Here is a 26,769-nt window from a genome sequence, read left to right on the forward strand (position 1 = left end):
GCCTGTGTCTCTGCCTCTGTGTCTCTCATGAATAAATAAATAAAATCTTAAAAAAAAGAAAGAAAGAAAGAAAGAAAGAAAGAAAGAAAGAAAGAAAGAAAGGAAGGAAGGAAGGAAGGAAGGAAGGAAGGAAGGAAGGAAGGAAGGAAGGAAGGAAGGAAGGAAGAAAGAAAGAAAGAAAGAAAGAAAGAAAGAAAGAAAGAAAGAAAGAAAGATGCTAACAAATGTAGAAAATGACAGAGCTAGAAAATCACCTGGTTTGTAACCACCAACATAACAACTAATTCAGGTAAGGATCATCAATGAATGTGAAAACCACTGGGTAAAACATAACTGAAAGACAGTTTATTCACACTGTCTTATAGTTTACTCTGATTACTTTTATTAAAAACAGAATAAGTATATTGGAAAAATCTGGCTCAAACTTAGTGTTACCAATAATGAAACATATTGGCATTAAGGGCTTCATTCCAATGTATAACCCTTCTGATAACCCTTCATACAGACAAACTGATCCCAGCTGTCAAAAAGCTCATTGGTAAGGTCAGAGATGAAAAAATAATCATAGCAGGGTGCCTGGGTGGCTCAATAGGTTAAGTGTCCAACTCTTGACTTCAGTTAGGTCATAATCTCAGGGTTGTGAGATCGAGACCTGCATCAGACTCTGCTGCTTGAGATTCCCTCTCCCTCTTCCCTTCCCCATGCCACTTGCATGCACTCTCTCTCTCTCCCTCTAAAATAAAATCTTAAAAAAAAGAAGAAAACAATCACAGCAGAGTAAAGCAAGTGATGTGATATGATAGAGGTAAGAAAAGGGAGCAGGATAACTTTCATAACTTATGTTTCTTGTTTAAGAGACTATTGGATAGCTGTGCTTGTCATGGACACCAAGCTAGAAAATAACAAAAGAAAAACAGATTTAGAGAAGATGATAATGTTTGAGATGTACTGAATTCAGCATACCTGCTGTGGCCACCAATGGCCACCAATATGCATACACATGTATACATATACTACATGCACACACACATGCCTGGTAAACAGAAAAGAAACATGGGCATCTATGAGACATATTTAGGAATCTTGAGTGTACACGTAGTAACTGAAATCACAGGGTAGACGAAATAGCTAGAGAGAGTAAAGAGAGGAAACGACTAAAAATACCATGTAAAAGACAATTAGAAAAGAGAACAAAGATGACTGAGGAGAGGTCAAAGAGTGAAGAGGATAACCAGGAAAGAGGCAATACAGAAGCCAAAGAAAAATCAAGCTTGGGGGATCCCTGGGTGGCTCAGCGGTTTGGCGCCTGCCTTTAGCCCGGGGCACGATCCTGGGGTCTCAGGATCGAGTCCTACGTCCGGCTCCCGGCGTGGAGCCTGCTTCTCCTGTGTCTCTGCCTCTCTCTCTCTAGTTCTATCATAAATAAATAAATAAAATCTTTAAAAAAAAGAAAAATCAAGCTTACTGAATTTCAAGGAGAGTAATCAACAACCATATTAAATGTATACATGACCAGAAATGATGAAGGCTAAGAAATAAAAAAATTTTGACAATTAACTCAGTGGTAACTTGGGTGGTGTTTCAATAAAATGATCTAGTTCAACGTCAGATTACAGAGTAAGAAAGCTAGATACTGAAGAAATTGAGACAACATAAACTGTTTTTCCAGGAACTTCATGAAAAGAGGCAAGCAGTAAGGCATCATCTAGGAAGAGAGTTTTTGTTTTAAGATGAGACTTTCAACATGATTAAATTGGGGGTAGGAGGAGATCCAGCAGACAGAGGAGGTAGGAGAGAAAGATTTCACATCTGATAGATTAAAATCCCCAAAGAACCCAGAAAGGACAGATGTAGGACGTTTATTCTTAGAGACAAAGGTACCCTTTGCCCACAGAGATTAGGAGAAATTAAGAATGAATATCAATAATTCTGGATATGGGGCAAAAAGTTAAAGGATTTCTACCAGAAAGTCTCTTTTCTTTCTGAAATTGAAGACAAGGAATGAGGCCAACTTGGCAATATAGTAATTAAGGATAAATTGTGCACTAAACAAATTCTTCACTGAAAATCCTACAGATGGCTCTAGTTTCTACCTGATATCAACCAATCTGACTACGGTGGCAATTATTACAATGGGTAAAAACATTCTATGTTGTCCTTTTCTTATAATACATACAGGCAATGAGTAGCAGAAGGTTTCAGAAGGAACATCAAAAGAAATTTCATCACAAGCTGTCAACTAATTAGAGGAGCAGGGCCACCTGGGGCAACTCTTCAAAACTGAGTCCCCAGGTCAGAGACTAGTTTTCAACTGTTTTCGGTCTTGAAATAGAATCATCACTGTATACCCAAAGATGATCAAAATTTTTTAGATCGACCACAGTAACACAAATTACTTAATGACTAAACTAGAGTTACTAATTTATAATGGTTTGTAATTAAAAAATTCTTATGATAAATGTAAAATAGAATTAATATAATTATAATGCAGTAAAACACTAATCTAATTATAAACCACTAAATGATTTTTATTATATACCAGTAATTTACTAACAAATGAACGTAAGTTTATAATTCACTTTCCAATGAATTCCCATTAAATTCACATTTGCCATCCAAGACACCTACCTTTGTTATCAAAGTTCCTAAGAAGCTAAATTATCATTCAGGAGATTATTTAAGGAGCATAAATTCAGAGCAAGGAGAATAGCATCTTAACTGTCCCAACCTACCGACCTGTCTTTACAACAACTTTAAATACACATTTTGAGAACCACAAATGAGAATGGGGAAAGGAGAACAAGCGCAGACAAGAAGAAATTAGGGCGTTTTTCTTCTGATGAAATTATTTTAAGCTACAAGAACACTATAGAAGTTAACAGTGGAGCAGTTCAGACACTAAAACTTATACTCTAGCTTTTAAAGGAATAAGTAAAAAATAAAACCACACTTTCCTACTACTCTCATTTCTACTAACCACAAAAATAAAATATAATATAGTTCAGCAGCATGTCTGTAACACAGGCCCTACAAGTTCCCAGAGTCACCCGCTGGTTTGTCTTCCCCATCAAAAACTGGTCAAAATTAACAAAAAGCTTTCCAAATCAAATCAGACTGAATTTGCAATTTCTTCCTGGTTCACCTTGAAGGTAAATGAAAGAGAGGTCTCTTCAAGTTCTAAAGAACAATAGTATGTGAATGTCTCTAATAATCACATAACTGTTCTGCACAATGAACTTAAAACTCCTGTTAAAGAGGATCCCTGGGTGGCTCAGCGGTGTAGTGCCTGCCTTTGGCCCAGGGCGCGATCCTGGAGTGCCGGGATCGAGTCCCGCGTCGGGCTCCCGGCATGGAGCCTGCTTCTCCCTCCTCCTGTGTCTCTGCCTCTCTCTCTCTCTCTCTCACGAATAAATAAATAAATAAATCTTTAAAAAAAAAAAAAACTCCTGTTAAAAACGATCCACAGAAGTTGATACCTGAGACTTGACACGTCTTGTTCTCTTCGGCAGAATGTTCATTCTCGTGCCAGGCTCTGGGGAAGTTTGAACATCAGTGCCAAGAACTTCAGGCTCTACTTTTTCCTTAAGATCTAAATTAGGCATCTGTACACCCTAAAGAATCAGAGCACAGAAAGAGAGCAGGTTCACTGGTAAGAAATCAGATTTGAGAATCAGGGGAAAAATAGCAAATTTCCAATAAATCCCCAAAACTACATGAAACCAGATGACAACCCTATATACCAAATTGATCTATAGATGTAAAACAATCCCTATCAAAATTCTAGCAGGCTTTTGTTGTAGAAATTGAGAAGTCAATCCTAAAATTTACATGGAAATGCAAATTCTTTGGAAATTCTGAAAAGAGAAGAACCAAGTTGGAAGACTAACAGTACTGGATATCAAAACTTACTATCAAGCTATAATACTCAAGATTAGTATTGGTGTTAAGGTATATACTGATCAAAGAACAACAACAACAACGAGACCAGAAATAAACCCACATTTATACTCAACTGATTTTCAACAATGATGCCAAGGTAAATCAACAGGAAAAGGGTAGTAGTCTTTTAAACATATGATACTGGTACAACTGAATATTCATATGCATTTCCCCTCCCCCACCAAAAATGAACTTAGACTTTATACCCATACAAAAAAACTCTCAAAATGGATCTCAGAGCTAAATATAAAAGCAAAAACTAAAATACTTCTAGATGAAAACAAAAAAAAAGGATCTTTGGGGCCTTGGATTAAGAAAAGATTTCTTAAATATGACCACAAAAGCACAATCCATAGAAGCAGGGGAAGGAAATCAATAAACTACTCTTCAAATACACACCATTATAAAAATGAAAAGATAAACCACAGACTAGCAGAAGGTATTTGTAAAATCATATACTTAGATAAAATCCTGATTATATAGCAAACTCTTAAGATGACAAGCAATCCAATAAAAAAAAGATCAGAACAGATACTTCATCAAGGAAGATATACAAATGACTAATACGCACATGAAAAGATGCACAACACCACTGGTCATCAGGGAAATGAAAATTAAGACCACAATGAGATACCACTACACACCCACTAGCATGGCTATAAGCAAAAAAAAAACTGACAATATCAAGTGCTGGCAAAGACGTGAAGAAACTGGAAACCTACATTACTGGTGGGAATGTAAAATGGTTCAGCCACTTTGCAAAACAGTTTTGCAGTTTCTTAAAAAGTTAAACATAAACTTACCATATAACCCAGCAATTCCACTCCTAGGTATCTACCCAAGAGAAATGAAAACATATGTCCACACAAAGACTTAGACATGAATATTCATAGCATTTATTCATAACAGCCATAAACTGGAGACAATCCAACTGTCCACCAACTGGTAAATGGATTAACAAATATGGTATAACCATACAATGGATTATTATTCAGCCGTAAAAAGGAACAAAATAGTAATAGAGTCTAAACACAGATGAACCTTGAAAACATTAGGCTAAGTGAAAGAAGACAGACACAAAATCATATTGTATGATTCCATCTACATGAAATTTCTACAAAGGCATAAAAACTACAGAGCCAGAAGGCAGATCAGGTATTTATCTGAGTTTAGTGGTAAGAAAACAAACCAACCACAACCCAACACAAAGGACCTTTCTGGGCTGATGGAAATATTCTAAAATTGTACTGTGGTGATTACTGCATAAATGTATAATTTATTTAAAGCCTACTGTGTAGCTACAATGACTGAATTCTATCACATGCAAAGTATAACCTCAATAAAGGTGTTAAAAAATACATGAAACCAACAGGAGGAATATTTCAAAAAGCTTAAGTCATGAGAATCTACCTTAAATAAAGAAAATATCCTTCATTACCATTAGCCTTTACTTTTAACCACCAAAAATTACTCAATTAAAACTCATACCTTGATACCCCAAATTTTGGTACCTGGAAAAGCATAACTTGCTATACTTATTAGTGAACTGCTAACTTGTTATGTGAACACAGTCTAACAATCATATGTGGCAGACTGGATTTACCCACTCCTAAAAAAAATGATGCATCTCACCATAAGGCTGACACCAGATTGGAAAAGTTCATATGGGTAGAGAATTCTTTCATAATGTGACTTCAAAAGAGAGCCAGTTCCTTTTCCTGGCAGATATCCCAAGCGACTACCCACTTTAGACCATTTCTTCTCTTTCGTGACCATTTCAAAACCACCTTTGCTGGCAACAATCTGAAAAGAAAGTAAAAGTTGTTTAAAGAAAGAAAGGAGATTCATATATTGATTCTATATCTTGCCTGCTAAGTACAAAAATTATTCTGATCTAGATTTCTGATTTCCGTCCCATAAATACCTGACAAAATTGAAACCTGTGTCAACATTTAAAGTATGAAAGACAATGATCTTTAGAAGTTTTAAACTCTATTATTTAACTAATGTTATTGTGCCTATTTTTTAATGAAGCATTCAAAAACATTTAATAAATACACTCTGTGCATTACATACCTTGAGAAAACTAAACAGATTTATGTACTTGATATCCACAAGGAACTCTAAATATAAATAATTAAAAACAGAACAAAAATAAACAAAACCATAAATGTAAATTATATAGTATGAAACAAACATAAATCCTAAAAGTAGGAAAAGTAGATTATAGAATCTAAAAAAAAAAAAAAAACAATGGATTCAGAGAATATTTTGGAAAAGGCCGTAATTTTTCAGTTTTTTGTGAAGATTATGAAGGAATGATGGCAAAGATCAGATCATAGTGGTAGACTTACTAGAAAATATAGTACAGAATGTATTGACATAGGAAGAAGCAAGATAAATTGGACAATTTGGATGAATGCTCACATCAAACCAGGCACTATACAGAATATACATATATCAAAAAGTTCCCTATCTTCCAGAAATTGATATTGTACATCTCTCACACTCTAAAATATAGGCAGTCTTCAGTTGATTAATGATAGAATAAAAAGGACTGTGATCGTTATTTAAACTCAAAAAAAAATTTCCTCTTAGAGTATACACTACTGTTATTCTTCTGTATCAAAAAAGTTGAGAGGGGGGTGCCTGGCTGGCACAGTCATTGTGAAGACAGATGAAAAAACACAAAAAGCACCAGGACAAAATAAACATGATTTCAATGTTAGCAGTATTATGATGTCTCTGTGTGGGCAAATGGGAGGTGTGCATGCTATAAATAAAAACATTTTCAGCTCTTGTACTCTACAATGTTATTACAGACAAAGACAGATCTATAGCAAAGCAAAATTTCCCTCTTCTGAAATATGTGAAAGCTTGGTGGAAACATGTAAGTTCACGTGCACAAGAGTTGAACACGTCTCGGATCCCTGGGTGGCGCAGCGGTTTGGCGCCTGCCTTTGGCCGAGGGCGCGATCCTGGAGACACAGGATCGAATCCCACATCGGGCTCCCGGTGCATGGAGCCTGCTTCTCCGTCTGCCTATGTCTCTGCCTCTCTCTCTCTCTCTGTGACTATCATAAATAAATAAAAATTAAAAAAAAAAAAAAAAAAAAAAGAGTTGAACACGTCTCTAATTCATGGGATCCCCTGGGTGACTCAGCGGTTAAGCCTCTGCCTTTGGCCCAGGGAGTGATCCTGGAGTCCCGGGATCGAGTCCCACATCAGGCTCCCTGCATGGAGCCTGCTTCTCTCTCTGCCTATGTCTCTGCCCCTCTCTCTCTCTGTCTCTCATGAATAAATAAATAAATAAAATCTTTAAAGAAAAAAAAAAAAAGAACACATCTCTAATTCTTTAGCTTCTTTTATCACATCCTCAGAGAAGCCCCTCTCTGTTAAAAAAGGTTATCCAGGAGAAAATCATAAAAAGAAAAAAAGGCTCATTTTTCCAATTTTGTAGTGTAAAAGAAGACACAATGAGGGCGTCTGAGAGGGTTTTCTGGAAGCAAGTGGATGAATCAGGATGCCTCTCATTCACATCTTTCCAGTGCTTCTATACTGTCAGGTACTGTTCTAGGTGCTTGAGATACATCTGTGAATAAAACAAAGATCTTTGCCCTCATGGTGCTTACATTCTAGAAGGAAAAACAGGCTATAAACATAGTATGTAAATTTTAAAGTGAAGAAGAAACTTTGAAAAGCAGTTAAAAGACCTCACAAGAAGCAGAGTAAGGGTATAGCTGAAGTATTAAACAAGCACAAAAAACTTCATTATAAAGGTAAAATTCAAGGTGAAGCAGATATCCAAGCAGATATACAGGGAATAGTCAGGGCAAGGGCCCCACATTAGAAAGATTATCTCAAATGTTTGAGCAACAATAAGGAAGCCAATGCGGCTGAAGCAAGTGAGGAGGAGTCTGAAATGAAACAGAAGCTCTCTTAGTAATCTTCATTATACAATATAATTATCACCATTACATACTACTCTACTTCATATGCAAATCATCTTAAGCTAAATTTCCATTAGTAATGATATATCTGCATGGATTGAGTCATGCTGTCCCACCCAGCTAAGATGCTTACTGGCACACAGCTGTGAAAATGACAGCCAGCAGAGTATGGCAAAGAAATAAGATAAAACTATCTCACAAAGAAACTAACACTATGACTTTGGCTTTGTGCATACAACACTCTAACAGGGCCTAATACTATAAAACACACAAAACTTGTCACTTGTTTTTCTTCAACCGACAGATTCAAAAATTATCATGTATAATTCCAAAATAGAAAACGATTTACTACATTTTGCCATGAAATATATCACACCATTGTCACTAGAAAAATATCACTTATACCAAGCCTTCTAAAAGATACATGACATGCAACAATATACTGAACAAAATAGAGACAAGCCCTTAATCAAAACTTGACCAAAGAATAATGTCAATCAAGGTCAGAATTTCCATCCAATGTAAAACTAAGTGTGACAATCTTAATAGACATTAAGGAGACAATAGGAGACAATCTTAATAGACATTAAGTAGCAGTAATCTTCTACTTAAAAGCTCCCTCTCAAGCCTTCACTGAAATGACAGTAAAGGAACAAAAAGACATAGGACACAGATGAGAAAGCAGATACACAAGTAATAATCTAGCAGGCAAAAAACAAAAACCAACTGAATACCTTCAAAAGAAGAAAGCCAAGGAGAAGCCTTTCCAAAATAGGGCCTGGAAAGGCTTAAGAAATGGAAGCAACAGTCCCTTTAAAATCAGATATAACGGGATGTCTAGGTGGCTCAGTGGATGAGCATCTGCCTTTGGCTCAGGTTGTGATCCTAGGCTCCTGGATGGAGTCCCACATCAGGTTCCTACGGGGAGCCTGCTTCTCTCTCTGCCTATGTCTCTGCCTCTCTCTCTCTCTCATGAATAAATAACATCTTTAAAAAAAAATCAGAGATGACAATAAACAAAGAATAGGACTGGCTGAAAACTTTTATAAAAATAATTAGAGGGCAGTCCAGGTGGCTCAGCAGTTTAGCGCCGCCTTCAGCCCAGTGCCTGATCCTGGAGACCCGGGATCGAGTCCCAAGTCGGGTTCCCTGCATGGAGCCTGCTTCTCCCTCTATGTCTGCCTCTCTCTCTGTGTCTCTCATAAACAAATAAAATCTTAAAAAAAAAAAAAAAAAAAAAAAAGGCAATTAGACCTCCTCCAGTCAGTACAGCCAGGCAACTACCCCAAGCTGTCTACCCCAAGCAGATTAGAGATTTACTCTCAGGGGAGTTTGAAAAGAAGGGAACCTAACCTAAGAGAAATAGGTAAGCTAACTAAAGATCAGTCTAACATCCAACTAGTAAAAGTTCAGAGAAAAAAAAGGTAAGTGGAAGAAATTATCAAAGAATGGAAAAACTACAAGAAAAGTTATAGGACCTCAAAAACATGAGCTCAGATAAGAAAATTTATCAAGTGCAATAAAAATATTCAATGATGAAGTGGACATTCTCTCCGCAGAAGCAGTTGCATGGAGAAGGGTATCAGGAAGTTTGGAAGAAGACAATATGGCACATTACAAGGAGCTAAAATTGAATCTGAGATGGAAGGTTACCAAAATTTTGCTTTTGCTTAGAGACATCTCCTGCACAGTTGTGCCACTGAGAAAGACAGCAAAAAGATGAAAAGTCTTAGAATCACTGACTGGAATGATTCACAAATTCCCTTATGATGACCCTACTTAAAACAAACTTCATGAAGACTTACATAAAAATAAAAGGTAAAAAAATAAATAAATAAAATAAATAAAAGGTAAATTTAAACAGCTTTGTTCACTATGGAATGTTCTGTTGGACTTTAAAATTGGTGCTGAAGGTTCTACATCTTCAAGAAAAATAAAGCCACATAGGAAGGAACAAGGATTACTATTGCATCTTTCTTCTCAACAGCAACACTGGAAACTAAAAGATAATGGAGTAAAGTTTTCAAAATACTAAAGGAAAACAATTTACAATTGAGACTTCTAAACACTACCAAACTACCACTAAAGTATAAGAATAGGACATTTTTAGATAAGCAAAAAATTTACATTCCATTTATCTTCTTGTTCATAAAACTAACAGAAGAAATGCCTCACCAAAATAGGAGTAAGGCAAGTAAATAGGAAGATGTGAAATAAGAAGAGAGGCAAAGGGAATTCCCAGAATAATAAAGTAAAAGGAGGTTCCAAGCTGACAGTTGATCTTAAAAAACAAGGAGTCTGGATTGGAGTAGAAAAAAAGAATTCCAGGGGATCTCTGGGTGGCGCAGTGGTTTGGCGCCTGCCTTTGGCCCAGGGCACAGATCCTGGAGACCTGGGATCGAATCCCACGTCGGGCTCCCGGTGCATGGAGCCTGCTTCTCCCTCCGCCTGTGTCTCTGCCTCTCTCTCTCTCTCCCCCCCTCTCTCTCTGTGACTATCATAAATAAATTAATTAATTAATTAATTTTAAAAAATTAAAAAAGGAAAAAAGAATTCCAGAGGAATGGCTCCAAGAGGAAAATGGAACTGATAGACTACCTGATAGGTAAAGCATATGGATTTATACTGCTGGTAGAAAATCTGAAAAATCAGTTTTTGATGGGTAACAAAGAAAGCTTACAAAATGAAAACAGGAAGGGGGATTAATTCCAAGAAAAATAAAAATTGGTATAAGGAAAACAATCATATCACACTATAAGGCTCAGGTACAAATAATATTTGTATTTACAGTCACAGTAATAATTTTTTTATTAAAGAGTTTATTTGATTGAGAGAGAATGAGCACAAGCAGGGAGAGTGGGAGAGGGAGACGCAGGCCCCTCACTGAGCAGGGAGCCCAACATGGGGCTTGATCCCAGGACCCTGGGATCATGACCAGAAGCCAAGGCAGACGCTCAACCAACTGAGCCACTAAGGTGCCCCACAGTAATAAGTTTTCATTAATAAAAAAGTTGATCTGGGATACTTGGCTGCCTCAGTCAGTGGAACATGTGACTCTTGATTTTGGAATTGTAAACTCAAGTCCCACGTTGGGTATAGAGATTACTTAAAATCTTTTGGGGGCAGCCCGGGAGGCTCAGTGGTTTAGCGCTGCCTTTGGCCCAGGGCGTGATCCTGGAGACCCGGGATCGAGTCCCACCCACGTCAGGCTCCCCACAGGAAGCCTGCTTCTCCCTCTGCCTATGTCTCTGCCTCTCTCTGTGCGTCTCTCATGAATAAATAAATAAAATATTTAAAGAAAAAAATCTTTTTTAAAAAAATTTGATCTAAGTATACTAGAACAGAACAGGGGAACTATGTAAGGATTTAGGTTTCTTATACCCATTCTCCATCACTAATAGTAGAAAATCAGGCTATAGTATTTAAAACTGAAAAGTGAAGAACTAACATGAGCATAGTATTTGGAAATAAAAGTATCTAAATCAGAAACGACCAAAAGAATTGAAAATGATTAGTTCTGAAGACTGGGGATGGGAGTGGAGAGGTGGAAAGGAAGAATTTAAGCCTTATATTTTAAAATATTACACAGACCAAAAAAAAAAAAAAAGGTTTAAGGTTTAAGGTTTAAGGGCTAGAACGAATGTTCTTTGCTGCACTAATTATAAACAGTAATTATTAACATAAAACTCCATTAAGGGGAAGCCCCGGGTGGCTCAGCGGTTTAGCTCCGCCTTCAGCCCAAGGCATGATCCTGGAGACCCGGGATAGAGTCCCATGTCAGGCTCCCTGCGCGGAGCCTGCTTCTCCCTCTGCCTGTGTCTCTGCCTCTCTCTCTCTCTCTCTCTCTCTGTGTGTGTCTCTCATGAATAAATAAAATCTTTTACAAAAAAAAAAACTCCATTAAGTTATAGATATTCCACGTAACACTTTTTATTACTAAAAATAATAAGACAAAATGGTTTAGTCAACATAGGAAACCATCAAATTAACAATTTAAACACTCAGACTGATAACTAAAAATTGCTTCCCATTATAAAGTAGTGGAAAGCAAACTGTTTCAAAGTCATGTCATTGATGACACTAATTCCTGAGACACTCACCAGCTGTCAGCCATATAAATCTTCTGCTTTAAGATTTAGTATAAAATTTTTAAAACATTCTGACCTGAAACTAAATTTAAAATATTTTACATGTTTGTCTCATTTTTCCTTGAAAGTGATATCTCTAAAACTAACTCTTCAATTTAAATAATTTTATTTCAAAACAGTGTCAGAGGATATGAAAGATCACACAGAAAGATATTTTGTAAAATTCCTCAGATAATCAAGCTGTCTTCACTCAAGTCAAAAGGATTGTAAATTTTTATTATTGTATTAACAAAACATGTTTTCAAGGTAATTTAAACGCTGCCGCAGGTCAGTTAGTTCTTTCACATTAAGAAATATAATTTTACAAAGTTAATGGAAGTGTAGGCAAAAATTAGTCTAAACTCTTCACCCTTGAGTTATCAAGCTCTGGATAATGCTGGCTTCAGTTAGCATGCTTACAAATATTAACATAAGTGATACGCAGCATATGAGAATGGTGAGCACCATGAATCTCTTTTAATAAAACAAATTTTCAATTAAATTAAAAAAGTATAAAAAAGATGACAAGATCAACATAAAACATTTAAACTCAACACAAGATAATATTAACAGATTGGTGTCATTTTTTTGTGTATTATTTATCACAGAGCCTACTAATCTATGTCATTAAATGTTAAATCTTAAATTATAAAATAATTTTTTAAAAAATTTCAAAATCTGTCATTTACACTTATTCATGCTTACATTACATTGTCAATTCCTCCATAGCAAACAATGTTTTCCATCAAGTTTATTGGAAATTCCTAATTTCATAGATTCACTAGTCTCTGCTCCAATTTCTAAACCAAGTACAGCCTCACCTTGCTCAAAGCATACAGATCCAGGATTTTTCGCTCCACCACTGGAATTTTTAAAGTAGATCCTTGGAGTTCCCAAAATTTTGCTAATTGATCCAAGAAGTCTAGTCTCACTCTGGTCATTGCCTAAGATTATTAAAAAACAGAAATCAGAAATAGGAATTAAGTTATGATTGAAAATAAATAAGTTTTACTTAACAAAGATACTCATTTCTCTAAAGAAATTCAAAGTCTACATTATTGCTTAGTCCAACCCTGTAAAATAAGGCAATAATAAAGAGAGAAAATCCTTTTTTAAAAATATTCTATTTATTTATTCACAAGAGACACAGGGAAAGAGGCAGAGATATAGGCAGAAGGAGAAGCAGGCTCCCTGCAGGACTCAATGCAGGACTTGATCCCAGGACCACAACCTGAGACAAAGGCAGACACTCCACCACTGTGCCACCCAGGTGCCCCAAGACAAAATACTTCTAATAAGCTTTATTCACTACGGCAAAAAAAGTCACTTTCATATATGAGAAATGTTCTTACATTTTATCAACCAAAGCAATTTTTTGATAAAAGTTGGCTTGTCTTTCAGCTAACCGGAAAATTTAGTAAATTGGATTATTCTGTTTCTAAGCATTCTATCATTTCGTCTGTAGAAAATATGCCTACCTCAGTACACCAATTCTCTACCCCACCGATATTAAGATCCTTCATGTATCTAATGACAAGACACTAAAGGGAAAAAGATTAAAATCTTGGAAAGTAAATATTTCAGGAGCATCAAGGGAAAAAAATATTTCATTGCGACACATTAAGCCTCAGCTAGCTTAGATTTCTCTTTTGTACTCTGAAACAGTTTTCTACCATACTGAAGTACCTTTCTGATAAACCAGCAGACAGAAAAAAACAGAGATATTTAAACAGACTTCAGGGGATCCCTGGGTGGCTCAGTGGTTTGGCGCCTGCCTTCGGCCCGGGGCATGATCCTAGAGTCACAGGATCAAGTCCTACATCGGGCTCCCTGCATGGAGCCTGCTTCTCCCTCTGTCTGTATCTCTGCCTCTTTCTGTGTGTCTCTCATGAATAAATAAATAAAATCTTAAAAAAAAAAAAAAAAAAAGACTTCAATTTAGAAAACTTAAAAGAAACTACTAATATTTAAAGAGTTATTAATAAATCAGATTACAGTCCTGGAAAAGTTCTGTTAGAACTAAAAATAATCTTTGAAAACCTCTGATAAAATATTAAAATCTACTTTCCAAAGACCCCAAGAGACAGAATCTTCCAACATCAGCAAAAATTTTAGTAGAATGGTAAGGAAGCAGAACTTAGAATTTCAGGTCTCAAAATAAAAAAATAAAAAATAAAAAATAAATAAAAAAGAATTCCAGGTTTCTGCAGGTGAGCACTGAATATTTCCACTAAGAAAAAAAAACATAGCTGGAGATACTTTCCCATAGTCCCAGTTAAGTTGAAAAACTGTAAAGAACTTTTTACTTTTTTTTTTTCTTTTTAACCAGAAACTTCCTTCCATTCAGGCGTGCCTGAGTGGCTCAGTCAGTTAAGCAGCCTACTCTTGATTCAGTCTAGGTCTTGGTCTCCTGGTTGAGGATTCAAGCCCCACATAGGGGTCCACGCTGAGTGGAGCCTACTTGAAAAAAAAAGAAGAAAGAAAAAAGAAAAGGAAAGGAAAGGAAACATCCTTCCATTCAATCCCAACAAACATTCTTTTTTTTAAAACTTTTTTTTTTTTAATGTTGTTTATTTATTTCAAAGAGAGAGACCCTGACCCCGCATGTGTGCATGTGAGCATAAGAGGGGGAGGGTCAGAGGGAGAAGCGACTCCCTGATGAGCAGGGAGTCTGAGGTGGGGCCTGAGCTGAAGGCAGCTGCTTAACTGACAGAGGCACTCAGGCGCCCCTCAGCTAACATTAATTCTAAGCCCTGGTACGTGAGTTGCTCAAAGTTCTCTACAGGAGCCCTGACAAAGAATGAATCAGGAAGCAGAAATCACAATATAACACTCACCTCAAGTTCATTCAGGCGCTGGACTCTGGGAGTGAAACGAAAGCTTTTTACTTCACATGCAAATGGTGGTTGCCAATCCTAAATAAAAATACATATATATTTTTAAACATATTGATGTGTAAGAATGCATTATTCATTCCCTCAAATTTAAGGGATGAATAGCCATAAATGATGACAAGTCAACTTTAAGTCTTTTTCATTGTAGAAACAGGAAAAGTAATACTTTTTAGATGAGATGTTTTTAATATTACTTCTCTCCAATCACTTCTCTCTCATACTGTCTTATTAAAAGTATTTTATCTATAAATCCTCTTCAAATTTCAGGAGTCCCATCCTTTATAACCCACAATTATGCTTTCCCCAATTAATCAAGTGGAATGCAGTGAACTTGTGTATCCCAACAGGGTCTAATAAACCTCCCAAGTTTACTAAATGAAAAATAAAACAGAATTTGAAAGAAACTAAAAAGGGTAAAACTGAAGATTAAAAGGTGATTTTTAAAGTACTTATATAATTGGTTAATATCTTTTTGTTTTCATGGGTAATGTGACACAGCACTTTACAGTCTGTGTTACATAAATGTTTTGTTCAAAGCCTGGTTTCTCAACACCCAAATATTTTTTTAAAAAGTAAGCAAATTCACAGAATAAGGGCAATTTCCAGATTGGAGTTATGGTATAACTGAAATGGGCTGGCACAATTCAAGTAGGATTCTAGAAAACATATTTTGATTTGGCCTAAATAATAGTAAATCTACTTAAAAATGTGAGAAGTAGTCAAAAAAATTTTCCTTACCTTAGAAACCAAAGAACATCAATTTTGAAATTAAATTCTGCTTGTAAACAAGATTTATTTTTAATGATAATAAGACATACAAAGAGAAGGTATATTATTTCCATCTTTTTTTTAGTAATGAACTATTTTTTTTGTACTAAAGGAATCCTGAACACAATTTCTAATTCATAAAGGCAACAGAGTAGATGAAAATATGGTTTAGGAAAAACTTCAGAGCTTAAAGTTTTGCCAGTATTAGGTAATTTTGATAGTTCAACAGTTAAATGAAGCTTTTAATTAAATGTCAGAAGTTAAATGATGCTTTTGGCAATGCATATGCCATCATTCGTCATAGAAATCAGCTTTTAATCTTTCATCTGTAATTAACGTTTATAAATCTTAATCAAATTCATTAAGCATAAACAGGTGTAGTAGCATGCCTGGGTTTTAGAATAAAAGATTGATCTAGGTTCAAAATCTACTTTGCCACACACCCAAGATCATTCATTTGATAAGTTATATAACTTATTCAGCGTTGTCTTATCTGTAAAATGAGATGTTATTTACCCACTAGGGCTTTAAAGAATATTAAGTGAAATAATCTGTAGGTGCTAAATTAGCTTCTCCTCCTCCCTCCTAGCTTCAGCTCTTTTTATTCTCTATGGTGCACACCACTGTGGTAGTTTGTGGTGAGAGCAGACGCTTTCTAAAATGCAACACGAAAACAGTACTTCATCCTTTATTCTTATAACTAATAGACAAAACATAAAGCAAGGTGTCCCTTTAAGAAGCACCGAAGGCAATAGTTCACACACTTTAATGTGCATTAAGCATCATCTGAGAGTACTTACTAAAAAAGCACATTCTAGAACTTCCACATCCAGAAATCTATTCTAGTCTGAAAAAGGGGCCTGGAGATCTGCATTTTAACAAGCAGCTGGTTGAGCCTTGTGCAGGTGGACCAGGAACAGCATTTGAAAAACGTTGGTCTCATGGGTAAAGAAAAAAAATCTTTTGACCTTGAGCAAATCACTCAACCTCTTGGGGCACTAACGCCCCCAAAGGAGTAGTATCTGCTTTCCTTAAAGATTGAGGATTATAAAAAACCTACAGGCAAACAGTTACTTGCAATAATTGCAATTCATAAATCTTTGAACCTTGGTTCCTTATGTCAAAAGAGTTCCTCTTAAACCACCAAATTCTAAAATAAATGCTGCACCTTCTCGTCCCCTGGGAAGACTTTTTCATTGCGGCAACACAGTCTAGGGTTCTTGTTTGGTAATCCCATTCTAGGGGACGACTAGATCTCAGATTACCGTTTAAGAAATCTTTCCTTTGAAATGAGGCTTGCAAATATTTACTAAATCAACCATTAGTAGGACTCGGATTAGAAAAACAAAAAGTCAGTGTAAAGGCAGTTTTTACTCTAGCATCCTAAGGAGAAAGCACAGTACACGAGGGTACAACACGTCCTAACACTTCGAGCACCTCCTCGGCCAGCGCAAGGCCCGAAGTCTTTTGTTACCCTTGCCTACAATCAAAGGGGAATAGAAGTACCAGCTCCCAAGTTCTGGGCAGGAAGGCCCGTGGGACACCGCTCTGGCGCTCAGACAGGCCTACCACAGAAGCCTGCAAAAGAAACCAAGAACACCCAGAAACTTAGCTTCTAATTGTTGAGAAACGAGAGAGTAAATATGAAAAGGAAGAAGGACCGGGAAAGTAAAGCTAGGGACGCCTGGGTGGCTCAGCGGTTGAGCATCTGCCTCTGGCCCAGGGCGTGATCCCGGAGTCCCAGGATCCAGCCCCGCATCGGGCTCCCTGCGTGGAGCCTGCTTCTGCTTCTCCCTCTGCCTCTCTCTCTCTCTCTTTCTGTGTGTGTGTGTGTGTATCTCTCATAAACAAATAAAATCTTTTTAAAAAAGAAAAGAAAGTAAACCTAAAGCACTCCCCCTTCCGTCTCCCCGGACTCCGGTACCTTGGGCGGTCGGATTTTGCAGATGCCGGTTTTCTCTGCCAGAGGCCGGATGCGGCCGATGAAGCTGAGCGGGTCCGTGAACTCCTCCCAGCTGGGCTCAAAGACTGGGCACTCCGGCGGCGGCACAAACTCGGCCGCGTAGCCCCCCGGCCCCACGCCGGCCATGGCAACACCCGGGGGGCCCTCCGACGGGCGGGGGGAGAACAGGTGGAGAAAGGCTGGTCGAAGGCCACCGAACCCTCTCACGTCTCCTGACAGGGGCCGAAGCTCATCGTCTCGGACCAGAACCGCTCCACACAGGAACCCAACCCCACAGTCGCTTCCTCTTCTCGTTTGTTATTGTTTCCTTCGGGGTTTTTCGTCTCTGGGTCAGGACTTTTCCGGAAGTTCAGGTACCGTCAAATCCCTCCGCCGCCGCCACCACAGAAACAGAATCCCTCCGCCGCGACGCGCTGCCTCGGCGCAGGGCCTTCCCCTTCCTGGCTTTGCCCGCAACCGGGGAGGGTTCCTGGTCCGCGGGCGTGCGCGGGTCGGCGCCGTTCCACAGCTTCGGGCGGCCCGGCCCCAAGGGCCCGCGGGCTCTCTTTCAGGGAAGACAACGCTGAGGGCGAAGCCTCCGAGGCTCGGGGCCGCGCTCTTCCGGCGCGGAGGAATGTGTAAAGCCCCAGAGGGCAGAGGTTCTGCTTCCGGGAGGAGGGCTCTGTTCCCTTTTGTGTATGAACGACACGAAAACAAGCTCAGCCAGCCCTGGGCGGTGCTGTCCCCCGGTCCCGGTATCGCGGCTGGTTTTAACCTTCGCATCTGCCTTTTTCTACGTAACTAGCTTTTTCGGCATCTCTTTCTTCAGTCCTGTGTATCCCTTCCGAACACTCTCCCTCGGCCGCTTTCTAGCTGCCTCGTCTCCATGACGACAGGTTCGGGTCCTCTCTGTCCCCCAAATCCTGCCGGCCGGCCTCAGCCGCGGCCCAGGAATTGTTTTTTGTGCACGTGGAAGCCACCGCTCCTGACCTTGCTGTTCCAGCATTGACCCCGAGTCATCTCAACAGCAAGCACTGTACTCTGCTGACTCGCTCCCTAAACCTTTCTCGGTACGCTGTAAAAGCTGTGGCAACCGTCTGATCCTGCTTGTCAAAAATTTTTAAGCCAAGGTACTTCTCCCGTTACTTCAAATTGTGGGCAATAACGTAGAAAGAACTAAAGAAGAAACCGTGAAAAGGTAGTTCCAGCATTAGATATTTGGAAGGAAGGCTTCTTTCCAGGGCTTTTTCTCGGGCTCCCTGTGCAACAGCTACCCCAGGACCTATTGCCAACTGTGGTTGATGACTCCCAAAACTGTATTTCCAGCCAAGATTTTTCTTTTGCATTACAAACCAGTGCATCTAGGGCCGCCTGGATGGCTCAATCAGTTGAACAAGTGCCTTTGGCTGAGGTCATGACCCTAGCCAGGCTCCCGATCAGATCAGCGGGTAACCTGCCACTCCCTCTATAACTCGCCCTTGTGCACTCCCCTCTCTCTGTCAAATAAATACATAAAATCTTAAAAAACAAACAGTACATCTAGCTACCTACTAGATAAGCCCACTTAGTTAATTAAAGTACCCACAGTTGGGGGATCCCTGGGTGGTGCAGCGGTTTGGCGCCTGCCTTTGGCCCAGGGCGCGATCCTGGAGACCCGGGATCGAGTCCCACGTCGGGTTCCCTGCGTGGAGCCTGCTTTTCCCTCTGCCTATGTCTCTGCCTCTCTCTCTCTCTCTCTCTTTGTCTATCATAAATAAGTAAAATTTTTTTAAAAAGTACGCACAGTTATTACAGTGTTCCCAGTTTTCATGAATGATTTCATCCACCTACTCAGTTGCCTGAGCCAGAGATCTAGATATTAATCCTTGACTCCTCCCTTACTATGTACAATCGGATGTCAAGTCTAGAGATTATGTCACCTAAAGATTTTAAATTATCCATTGCTTCTTCATCTTCATTATCATGATCCTAATTTCTCCCCTGAATTGTGATAGCTCAGTTCTTACCCCCTTCAAGCCCCATTCAGCATCATTGTCAGATTGCTTTGTCTAAAACCCATCCTACTCCCAAGCACCATCTGTTAGGTTTCTCCATGTACTACACAAAGAGTTTTTTGATGGCTTTAATGCGCCATGCTTTCTCTCATCTCTGAGCCTTCACAGATGTTTCCTCTGTCTGGAATATGTATGTTTACTCTCTTTACCCCACCCCCACAGTTTCATTTATCCCCTTTCAGATCTACTATTCTTTTTTTTTTTTTTTTAAAGATTTTATTTATTTATTCATGATAGTCACACAGAGAGAGAGAGAGAGAGGCAGAGACATAGGCAGAGGGAGATGCAGGCTCCATGCAGGGAGCCCGATGTGGGATTCGATCCCGGGTCTCCAGGATCGCGCCCTGGGTCAAAGGCAGGCGCCAAACCGCTGCACCACCCAGGGATCCCCAGATCTACTATTCTTTCATCTATCAGATTAAATATCTCTTCCTCTGGGACGCCTGAGTGGCTTAGCAGTTTATCGTCTCCCTTTGGCTCAGGACAAGATCCTGGAATCCCAGGATCAAGTCCCACATAGGACTCCCTGTATGAAGCCTGCTTCTCCCTCTGCCTGTGTCTCTGCCTCTCTCTCTGTGTGTGTGTCTCTCAAGAATAAGTAAATAAAATATTTTAAAAATAATAATTATCACTTCCTCTGGAAAGCATTCCCTAACTCTCGAAAATCATTTACTCAGTAGCAACCTGTACTTCCTTATCAAACTTTTTTGGCTTAATTGCCTTTCTTCCTCCAACTGTAAACTATACAAAGACAGGTGCAGAGTTTGTTTTAGTGACCATGGTAGCCCCAATTCCTAAAATAGTACTTGGTGTATAGAAGGTCTGTTGAATGAGTCTGTTGAATGAAGGAATGGCTTCATCCAAAAATTCACCTTGGGGTCCCTGGGTGGCGCAGCAGTTTGGCGCCTGCCTTTGGCCCAGGGTGCCATCCTGGAGACCCGGGATCGAATCCCACGTCGGGCTCCCGGTGCATGGAGCCTGCTTCTCCCTCTGCCTATGTCTCTGCCTCTCTCTCTCTCTCTCTCTCTCTCTCTCTGTGACTATCATAAATAAATAAAAATTTAAAAAAAGAACTCATATATTCTTTAAAAAAAAAAGTTCACCTCGTGTGTTCATTGCCTCAGCCTACAGTTACATATAACAGATTTTGAAATTCTACCATGGTGTGGCATATATAATATCCCTTCATTTGATTATAGCATTCATAAAAGTTAACACACAGTTACTCACACGTACCAGTCTAAACCCCATATACAAACACTTGTTTCAGTTAGCCTTTGTTATGAAACAAACCACCTCAAAACTTAGTGGCTAAAAAGCTTAGTGGCTAAAAATGAAAATATTACTGCAATTCTGTGGGTTGGTAATCTGGTGTTCTCATGGTTTCCCCTAGATCACTCATGCAGCTACAGACAACTGACAGCTGAACTGGAGTTGGAGGATCCAATATGGCCCCATCACATGTCTGGCAGGTGGTTGCTGGCTGTTGCCTGGGAAGCCTCAGTTCTCTACATGACTTCTTATCCTCAGTTGTGCTTTTTCATGGGATGGTCTTAACATTTCAAGAGCATGAGAGTGGAAGCCTAAGCCGATGTTCTAGGCTCCAAAATGTACAAGATCACTTCTGTCACATTGTGTTGGTCAAAGCAAGTCATAAGGCCAGCCCAGATTCAAGAGAGTGATGGAACAGACTACATATCTTGATGGGAAGAACAATATCACATTGCAAATGGGTAGAGAGAAAGAAAAGTGTGATTCATTCCATGCAATTATAATGATTCACAATAAAATCAGATTTTGTAGTATTTAAAGCTGAAAAATCCATATTCACAAAAAAGAAAAATAATGAAATTCTAAGTAAAGCAAGTAATATTGATGTAATCACTAAATATGTAATTAAAGTATAATGGTTTTGCTTTTGTAATAATGATAGAGCAGAGGAGCCCTGAGTGACATTCAAAATAAGCACAAAAGAAAAAAAAGCACAAACTCCTAAAAGCTTTGTTTCTGTTTATTTGCTTTTTTGTCTTTTGAGTTATACTTACCAAGTACTTTATTATAAACTGTCTCCCTAGTAGAATGTAAAAGCACAGGGTAATTATCCTCAATCATTTTTTGCTTCGATATGCCAGAGAAATGTGTAGCAATCATTTAAACAATGAGTCTGTAATAGAAGAGCAGTGAATAGCTCCGCTGGGATGGAAAAAAACTTCTCCAGTTTCACCCACATGAGATTCTGATGCTCCCCTCAAAGAGGGTAGGTGAACCCACCCTCACTCCTCATGCCCATCCCTTTGAGAATCACTACTGTACAGGTCTAACTTGCATTTAATCAGCTCCTATGAGGGCTTTCTCTAAACAGCATGTAAAATTGTCAATAGTACTTGGGTCTCTGGGTAGAACAGGTATAGGTGTAGTTTAAAAGTGCTGTTTGCCTTATTTAAGCAGTTCCTAAAAACTTTTGCGAAAAAAATTTAATGTTAAAGTATTGTGTTTTATCCAAAATTTATTTTCCTTAGTGCTAGAATAGGATAAAATGAATACCCAACTCTGATAATCAATTAACTAGGCTGTGATCTCTGATCATTTTTAAACACATGACAAAAATTCATAAATTCAGACTGAGGGAAGGCTTGTTTCAGAGAGCCAAAAGTCAAAATTACTTAATTTCTTTAAGGAAGAGCTATTTTGTTTCAAATATAGTTTTTACCAGTGGTTCTCAAACTTTTTGGTCTCAGGACCACTCTATACTCTCAAAAACTCTGTACTCTTAAAAAAATATTCTGTACTTTGAGAACCCCAAAACTTCTTGTTTATATGGATTACATATAGATATTTACTATATTAGAAATTAAAACTAAGGAATGTTTAAAATATTTACTCATTTAAAAATAAAAATAAGGGATGCCTGAGTGACTCAGTCAGTTAAGCATCTGCCCTCAGCTCAGGTCATGATCCCAGAGTCCCTGGATTCAGCCCTGCATTGGGCTCCCTGCTCAGTGGGGAGTCTGCTTCTCCATCTGCCCCTCATCCTGCTTGTGCTCTTTTCTCTCACTCACTCTCTGTGTGTCTCTGTGTGTAAAAAATAATAAACTCATTATATGTTGTATTAGCTTTCTCCAGAGAAACAGGGCCAATAGGATGTACATATATGAAGAGAGAAAGTTAAGAATGAGAAATTAGCTCACACACTCATGGAGGCTAGCAAGTCCAAAATCTGCAATGTGGGCTAGCAGGCTGGAGTTCTAGGAAAGCTGATGGTCCAGTTCAAAGACCAGCAGGCTGGAAACCCAAGAGAACTGATGGTACAGATGAATTCTGAAGGCAGTCTGCAAGAGAATCACATCTTGCTTGGGGAGGCTAGATTTTTGTTCAAGCTTTCAGCTGATTAGATAAGGCCCACCCACATTATGAAGAGCAATCTGCTTTACTCAAAGTTCATTGATTAAACATTCCAAAATTCATCATACATGCTAATATAAATATATTTTATAATAATATTTTGCAAGAGGAGTTTAGTGATAGTGGCTTTGGTTTATATTTTTTGAAAAACTTTTTAATGTCTGGCTTGTGGGATCAAGCTGGATTCTTATATTTGTTTCTGCATGCAATCTTCTGTGACATTTTATTTGAGTTGAAATATATGAAAAAAATCCAGCATCACACAGATATGTAATTGGAAAGGGAATAGTATTTTTTCAGTATTCAGCCTTTTCAGCTAATTGTAATTTCTTAAAGGCTGCAATATGGAACCTAAAACTTTATCAATGAACTTTTGGAACTCTGTTACATTAAAATGCACATCAACATTGTCCTTGAATGGATTTTTTACTCAATCATGAGTTTGTGACATCATGCATTTATCATTTCAAAAATATTAGTGAAATATTTTAATTGAGTTATAAAGGTCTTCCCAATGTTGATGCACATAATTATATAATATTAAAAGTCATAATAATGTCACCATTGATGTTCTCAGAAAATTGGGAGGCTGTCAAACGCAGAATAACAGAAACAAGTTTTCCAAAAAATAATTTTCACTTAAAGCTCAAATTTTCATCATCAACAAATACCATCAGTTCTTTCACTTAAATAGATGGGCTTACATTTTTCATTTTCAAGAAAATGTCTGAGAATATCTAGATCTAAATAGCCACTGTTTATCTGTCAGATCTTCTGGCATGCCATAAAAAAGTGGCTAGTTTAGCTCATAAGTTCTTCTCCCTGAGAAAACCCTCCTGTTTTCCACACGGTAGAACTGCTTTATGTGTACTTCCTACATCAGCACACAGACTATTAAAAATACATGTTCAAGAGTTACAATTTATTAAGACCAATATTTTTACTGCTTCCTAATGGGCATTCTTAAATTAAACTGGCTTTTATTTAAACCTCTAGTGTGTGTAATGAAGACAATGGTTGCAAGTGCAGTTTGGTGTCACTGCCATGATTCATAATAAAAAACCAGTAGTTTTACCCACCATTGCTTTTGCACCATCAGTGCAAATGTCAATGGTAAAAAAGGCAAATATCATCTTAGTATTATGAAAATAATTTTGACTTCAAGACCTTCAGAAAGTATCTCAAGGACCAACATGGGCCTGCAACAAACAAGAATCTGTTGACAACACTTTGGGGACTACTGGTTTATTTCTATCGTTAATCATTGAATTAATATAAACAATGAAAGAGCTGAAAGAGACTTTTTTTTAAGATTTTATTCATTTATTCATGAGAAACACACACACACAGAGAGAAGGAGAGAGAGAAAGATAGGCAGAGACACAGGCAGAGGGAGAAGCAGGCTCCATGCAGGAAGCCTGATGTGGGACCTGATCCCGGGTCTCCAGGATCAGGCCCTGAACTGAAGGTGGCGCTAAAACGCTGAGCTACCCGGGTTGCCCGAGAGCTTCTTTAAAAAACAGAAAAAAGTTAAAAAAGTAAATAACCTGGGGCACTGGGTTGGCTCAGTCATTTAAGCTTCAAGACTCTCGATCTCAGCTCAGGTCTTGATCTCAGGATTGTGAGTTTGAGCCCCATGTAGAGCCCCATATTGAGCTCTACTCTGGTTATGGAGCCTGCTTAAAAATAAAGGCGATGGGGATGCCTGGGTGGCATCTTAAATCTTAAATTTTTAAATCTTAAAAAAAAAAAAAAATAATAATAATAATAATGGAGATAACCTGTTAGAACTAAAGTCTAAACAACAGGTCTTTGCTTATTAAATACTTAACCATTAAAATTTTTATGCTGTGTATGTTACTAGATTCTTCTAAAGTGCCATAAAATAGGTTCTCTTACACATTTTATTTTTTCTCTTACACATTTTAACATTACAAGAAATGAAGTGCAGTTAACAAATCCTTACATTCATTTAGCTCAAAATAATGATAGTTTATTCTGTGTCTAGTGATCTGTGATCAAATTCAATCAAGTTCAACAATTCAACTCTTCCAAATGAGCCAGCCAGGCACCCCTTAAGACACATTTTTAAGTGGGGTTTGGGAAGACAGACTCTTTTTTAAAGATTTTATTTATTTATTCATTCATGAGAGACACAGAGAGAGGCAGAGACACAGGCAGAGGGAGAAGCAGGTTCCCCTCAGGGAACCTGATGTGTGACTCATTCCTGGACCCTGACCCAGGATCATGCCCTGAGTCCCGATTGGAAGGAAGACGCTCAACCAGACGTCCCTGGAAAGATGGATTCTTAAGTAGTTCATAAGGACAAGTCAGAGTAGAAGGAAGGGATTCAGTCTTTATGAACTCTAAATAAAGGTTGAAAAGCTATGATTTAAAACATTTCATTTCTTCTTCCTTTATCATAACATTAATAAGGAGATAATCATTTGAAATATTGCATTTATTTTTTTTTAATTTTTATTTATTTATGATAGTCACAGAGAGAGAGAGAGAGAGAGGCAGAGACATAGGCAGAGGGAGAAGCAGGCTCCATGCACCGGGAGCCTGATGTGGGATTCGATCCCGGGTCTCCAGGATCGCACCCTGGGCCAAAGGCAGGCGCCAAACCGCTGCGTCACCCAGGGATCCCGAAATATTGCATTTAAAAATCTTTTTGATCACTTTACCTACCAGAGTCATCAGAAGTGATATAGGCTAGATGCTGGTGTGTTATCTCTAAATTCTTATGAAAATAAAAACCAAAACAAAAAATAGGGCACTTGGCTGGCTCAGTCAGTAGTGTGAGCAACTCTTGATCTCAAGGTCATGAGTGCAAGCCCCATGGGAAGTGTGGAGCCTACTTAGAAAACAAAAACAAATTCTTATGAAGTGCTGCCATTCATTGTTGAATTAATCCTTTCTTTTATAACTTTCTCCTACATATCTTAATGTTTATATGAAAGATCTGTTGGTCTCTATGTTCAAAATTCTGGTATAAATGTAGCCTCTTAACCAAAGCTCTTCTATATATGCTTTCTTTTTCTTCTCCTAAAATACAATTTCTTCTCCTACAATGCATACTAATTAAATTTTATTATGGGTTTCACCATTACCTTAAAATTCCACAATTTTTGCAAAGAACTTAAACTTGACATACTCTTCACATGTAAGTGATAGTTTTTATTTTATCTTTTCTCTAAGATAATTAATGAAAATATTTGCACCTAAAATTAAGGTCTATAAAAACTATTTCTATTGTCCTCCCTTAATTAATGTATCAACAACTACTTTCGAATCAAATTATTTGAACACTCTTATTTAGTCTGTCTACCTTTCCGCAGAATACCCACAGCTTGTTTTGCCCAAGACATTGTATTATTTATTTGAATGTGACTTATGTGACTTTTAGTGGATTCTTAATCATCTATTCTTTTGTACTCAGCAGATAAAGGATTGTTATAAGGCAAGGCACAAGGTTACCAATAAATATGGGCACATTCTATTCTGTTCTATTCAGGGGCAAAACCATGAATATTCTTCTAAGAACATTGCCTCAAAGATAATATAATGTGGGCCACCTGGCTAGCTCAGTTGGAAGAGCGTGCAACTCTTGATATCAGGGTTGTGAGTTTGGGCTCCACGTTTGGGGGTAGAAGTTGCTTAAAACACTTTTTAAATAATATAATGTATTTT

The 26,769-nt window shown here is 38.2% G+C and overlaps 1 protein-coding gene and 1 long non-coding RNA gene across 3 annotated transcripts in view; one reads left to right on the forward strand and one right to left on the reverse strand.

Moving 5' to 3' along the window:
• Positions 1 to 18,259, reverse strand: part of KDM5A (lysine demethylase 5A) — an 86,601-nt gene extending 68,342 nt beyond the window's left edge. Inside the window, exons 1-5 of one of the 2 annotated variants that reach the window (XM_077871538.1) lie at positions 17,603 to 18,258; positions 14,854 to 14,931; positions 12,838 to 12,960; positions 5,572 to 5,742; positions 3,477 to 3,611 (exon numbers count right to left, since the gene is read on the reverse strand). In XM_077871538.1, coding sequence (XP_077727664.1) covers positions 3,477 to 3,611; positions 5,572 to 5,742; positions 12,838 to 12,960; positions 14,854 to 14,931; positions 17,603 to 17,767 — 672 coding nt within the window. In that variant the 5' untranslated portion in view covers positions 17,768 to 18,258. Of the gene's footprint in view, positions 1 to 3,476; positions 3,612 to 5,571; positions 5,743 to 12,837; positions 12,961 to 14,853; positions 14,932 to 17,602 lie in introns of both variants that reach the window. The other variant, XM_077871539.1, reaches the window with a different exon arrangement.
• LOC144297439 (uncharacterized) lies at positions 18,049 to 22,783 on the forward strand. Its single transcript, XR_013364480.1, has 2 exons — positions 18,049 to 18,750; positions 21,068 to 22,783. It is a non-coding gene; the product is annotated as an uncharacterized LOC144297439 (long non-coding RNA).
• Positions 22,784 to 26,769: the final 3,986 nt, after the last annotated feature.

Source organism: Canis aureus, chromosome 25, assembly GCF_053574225.1.
Source record: "Canis aureus isolate CA01 chromosome 25, VMU_Caureus_v.1.0, whole genome shotgun sequence".
Taxonomy (NCBI): domain Eukaryota; kingdom Metazoa; phylum Chordata; class Mammalia; order Carnivora; family Canidae; genus Canis; species Canis aureus.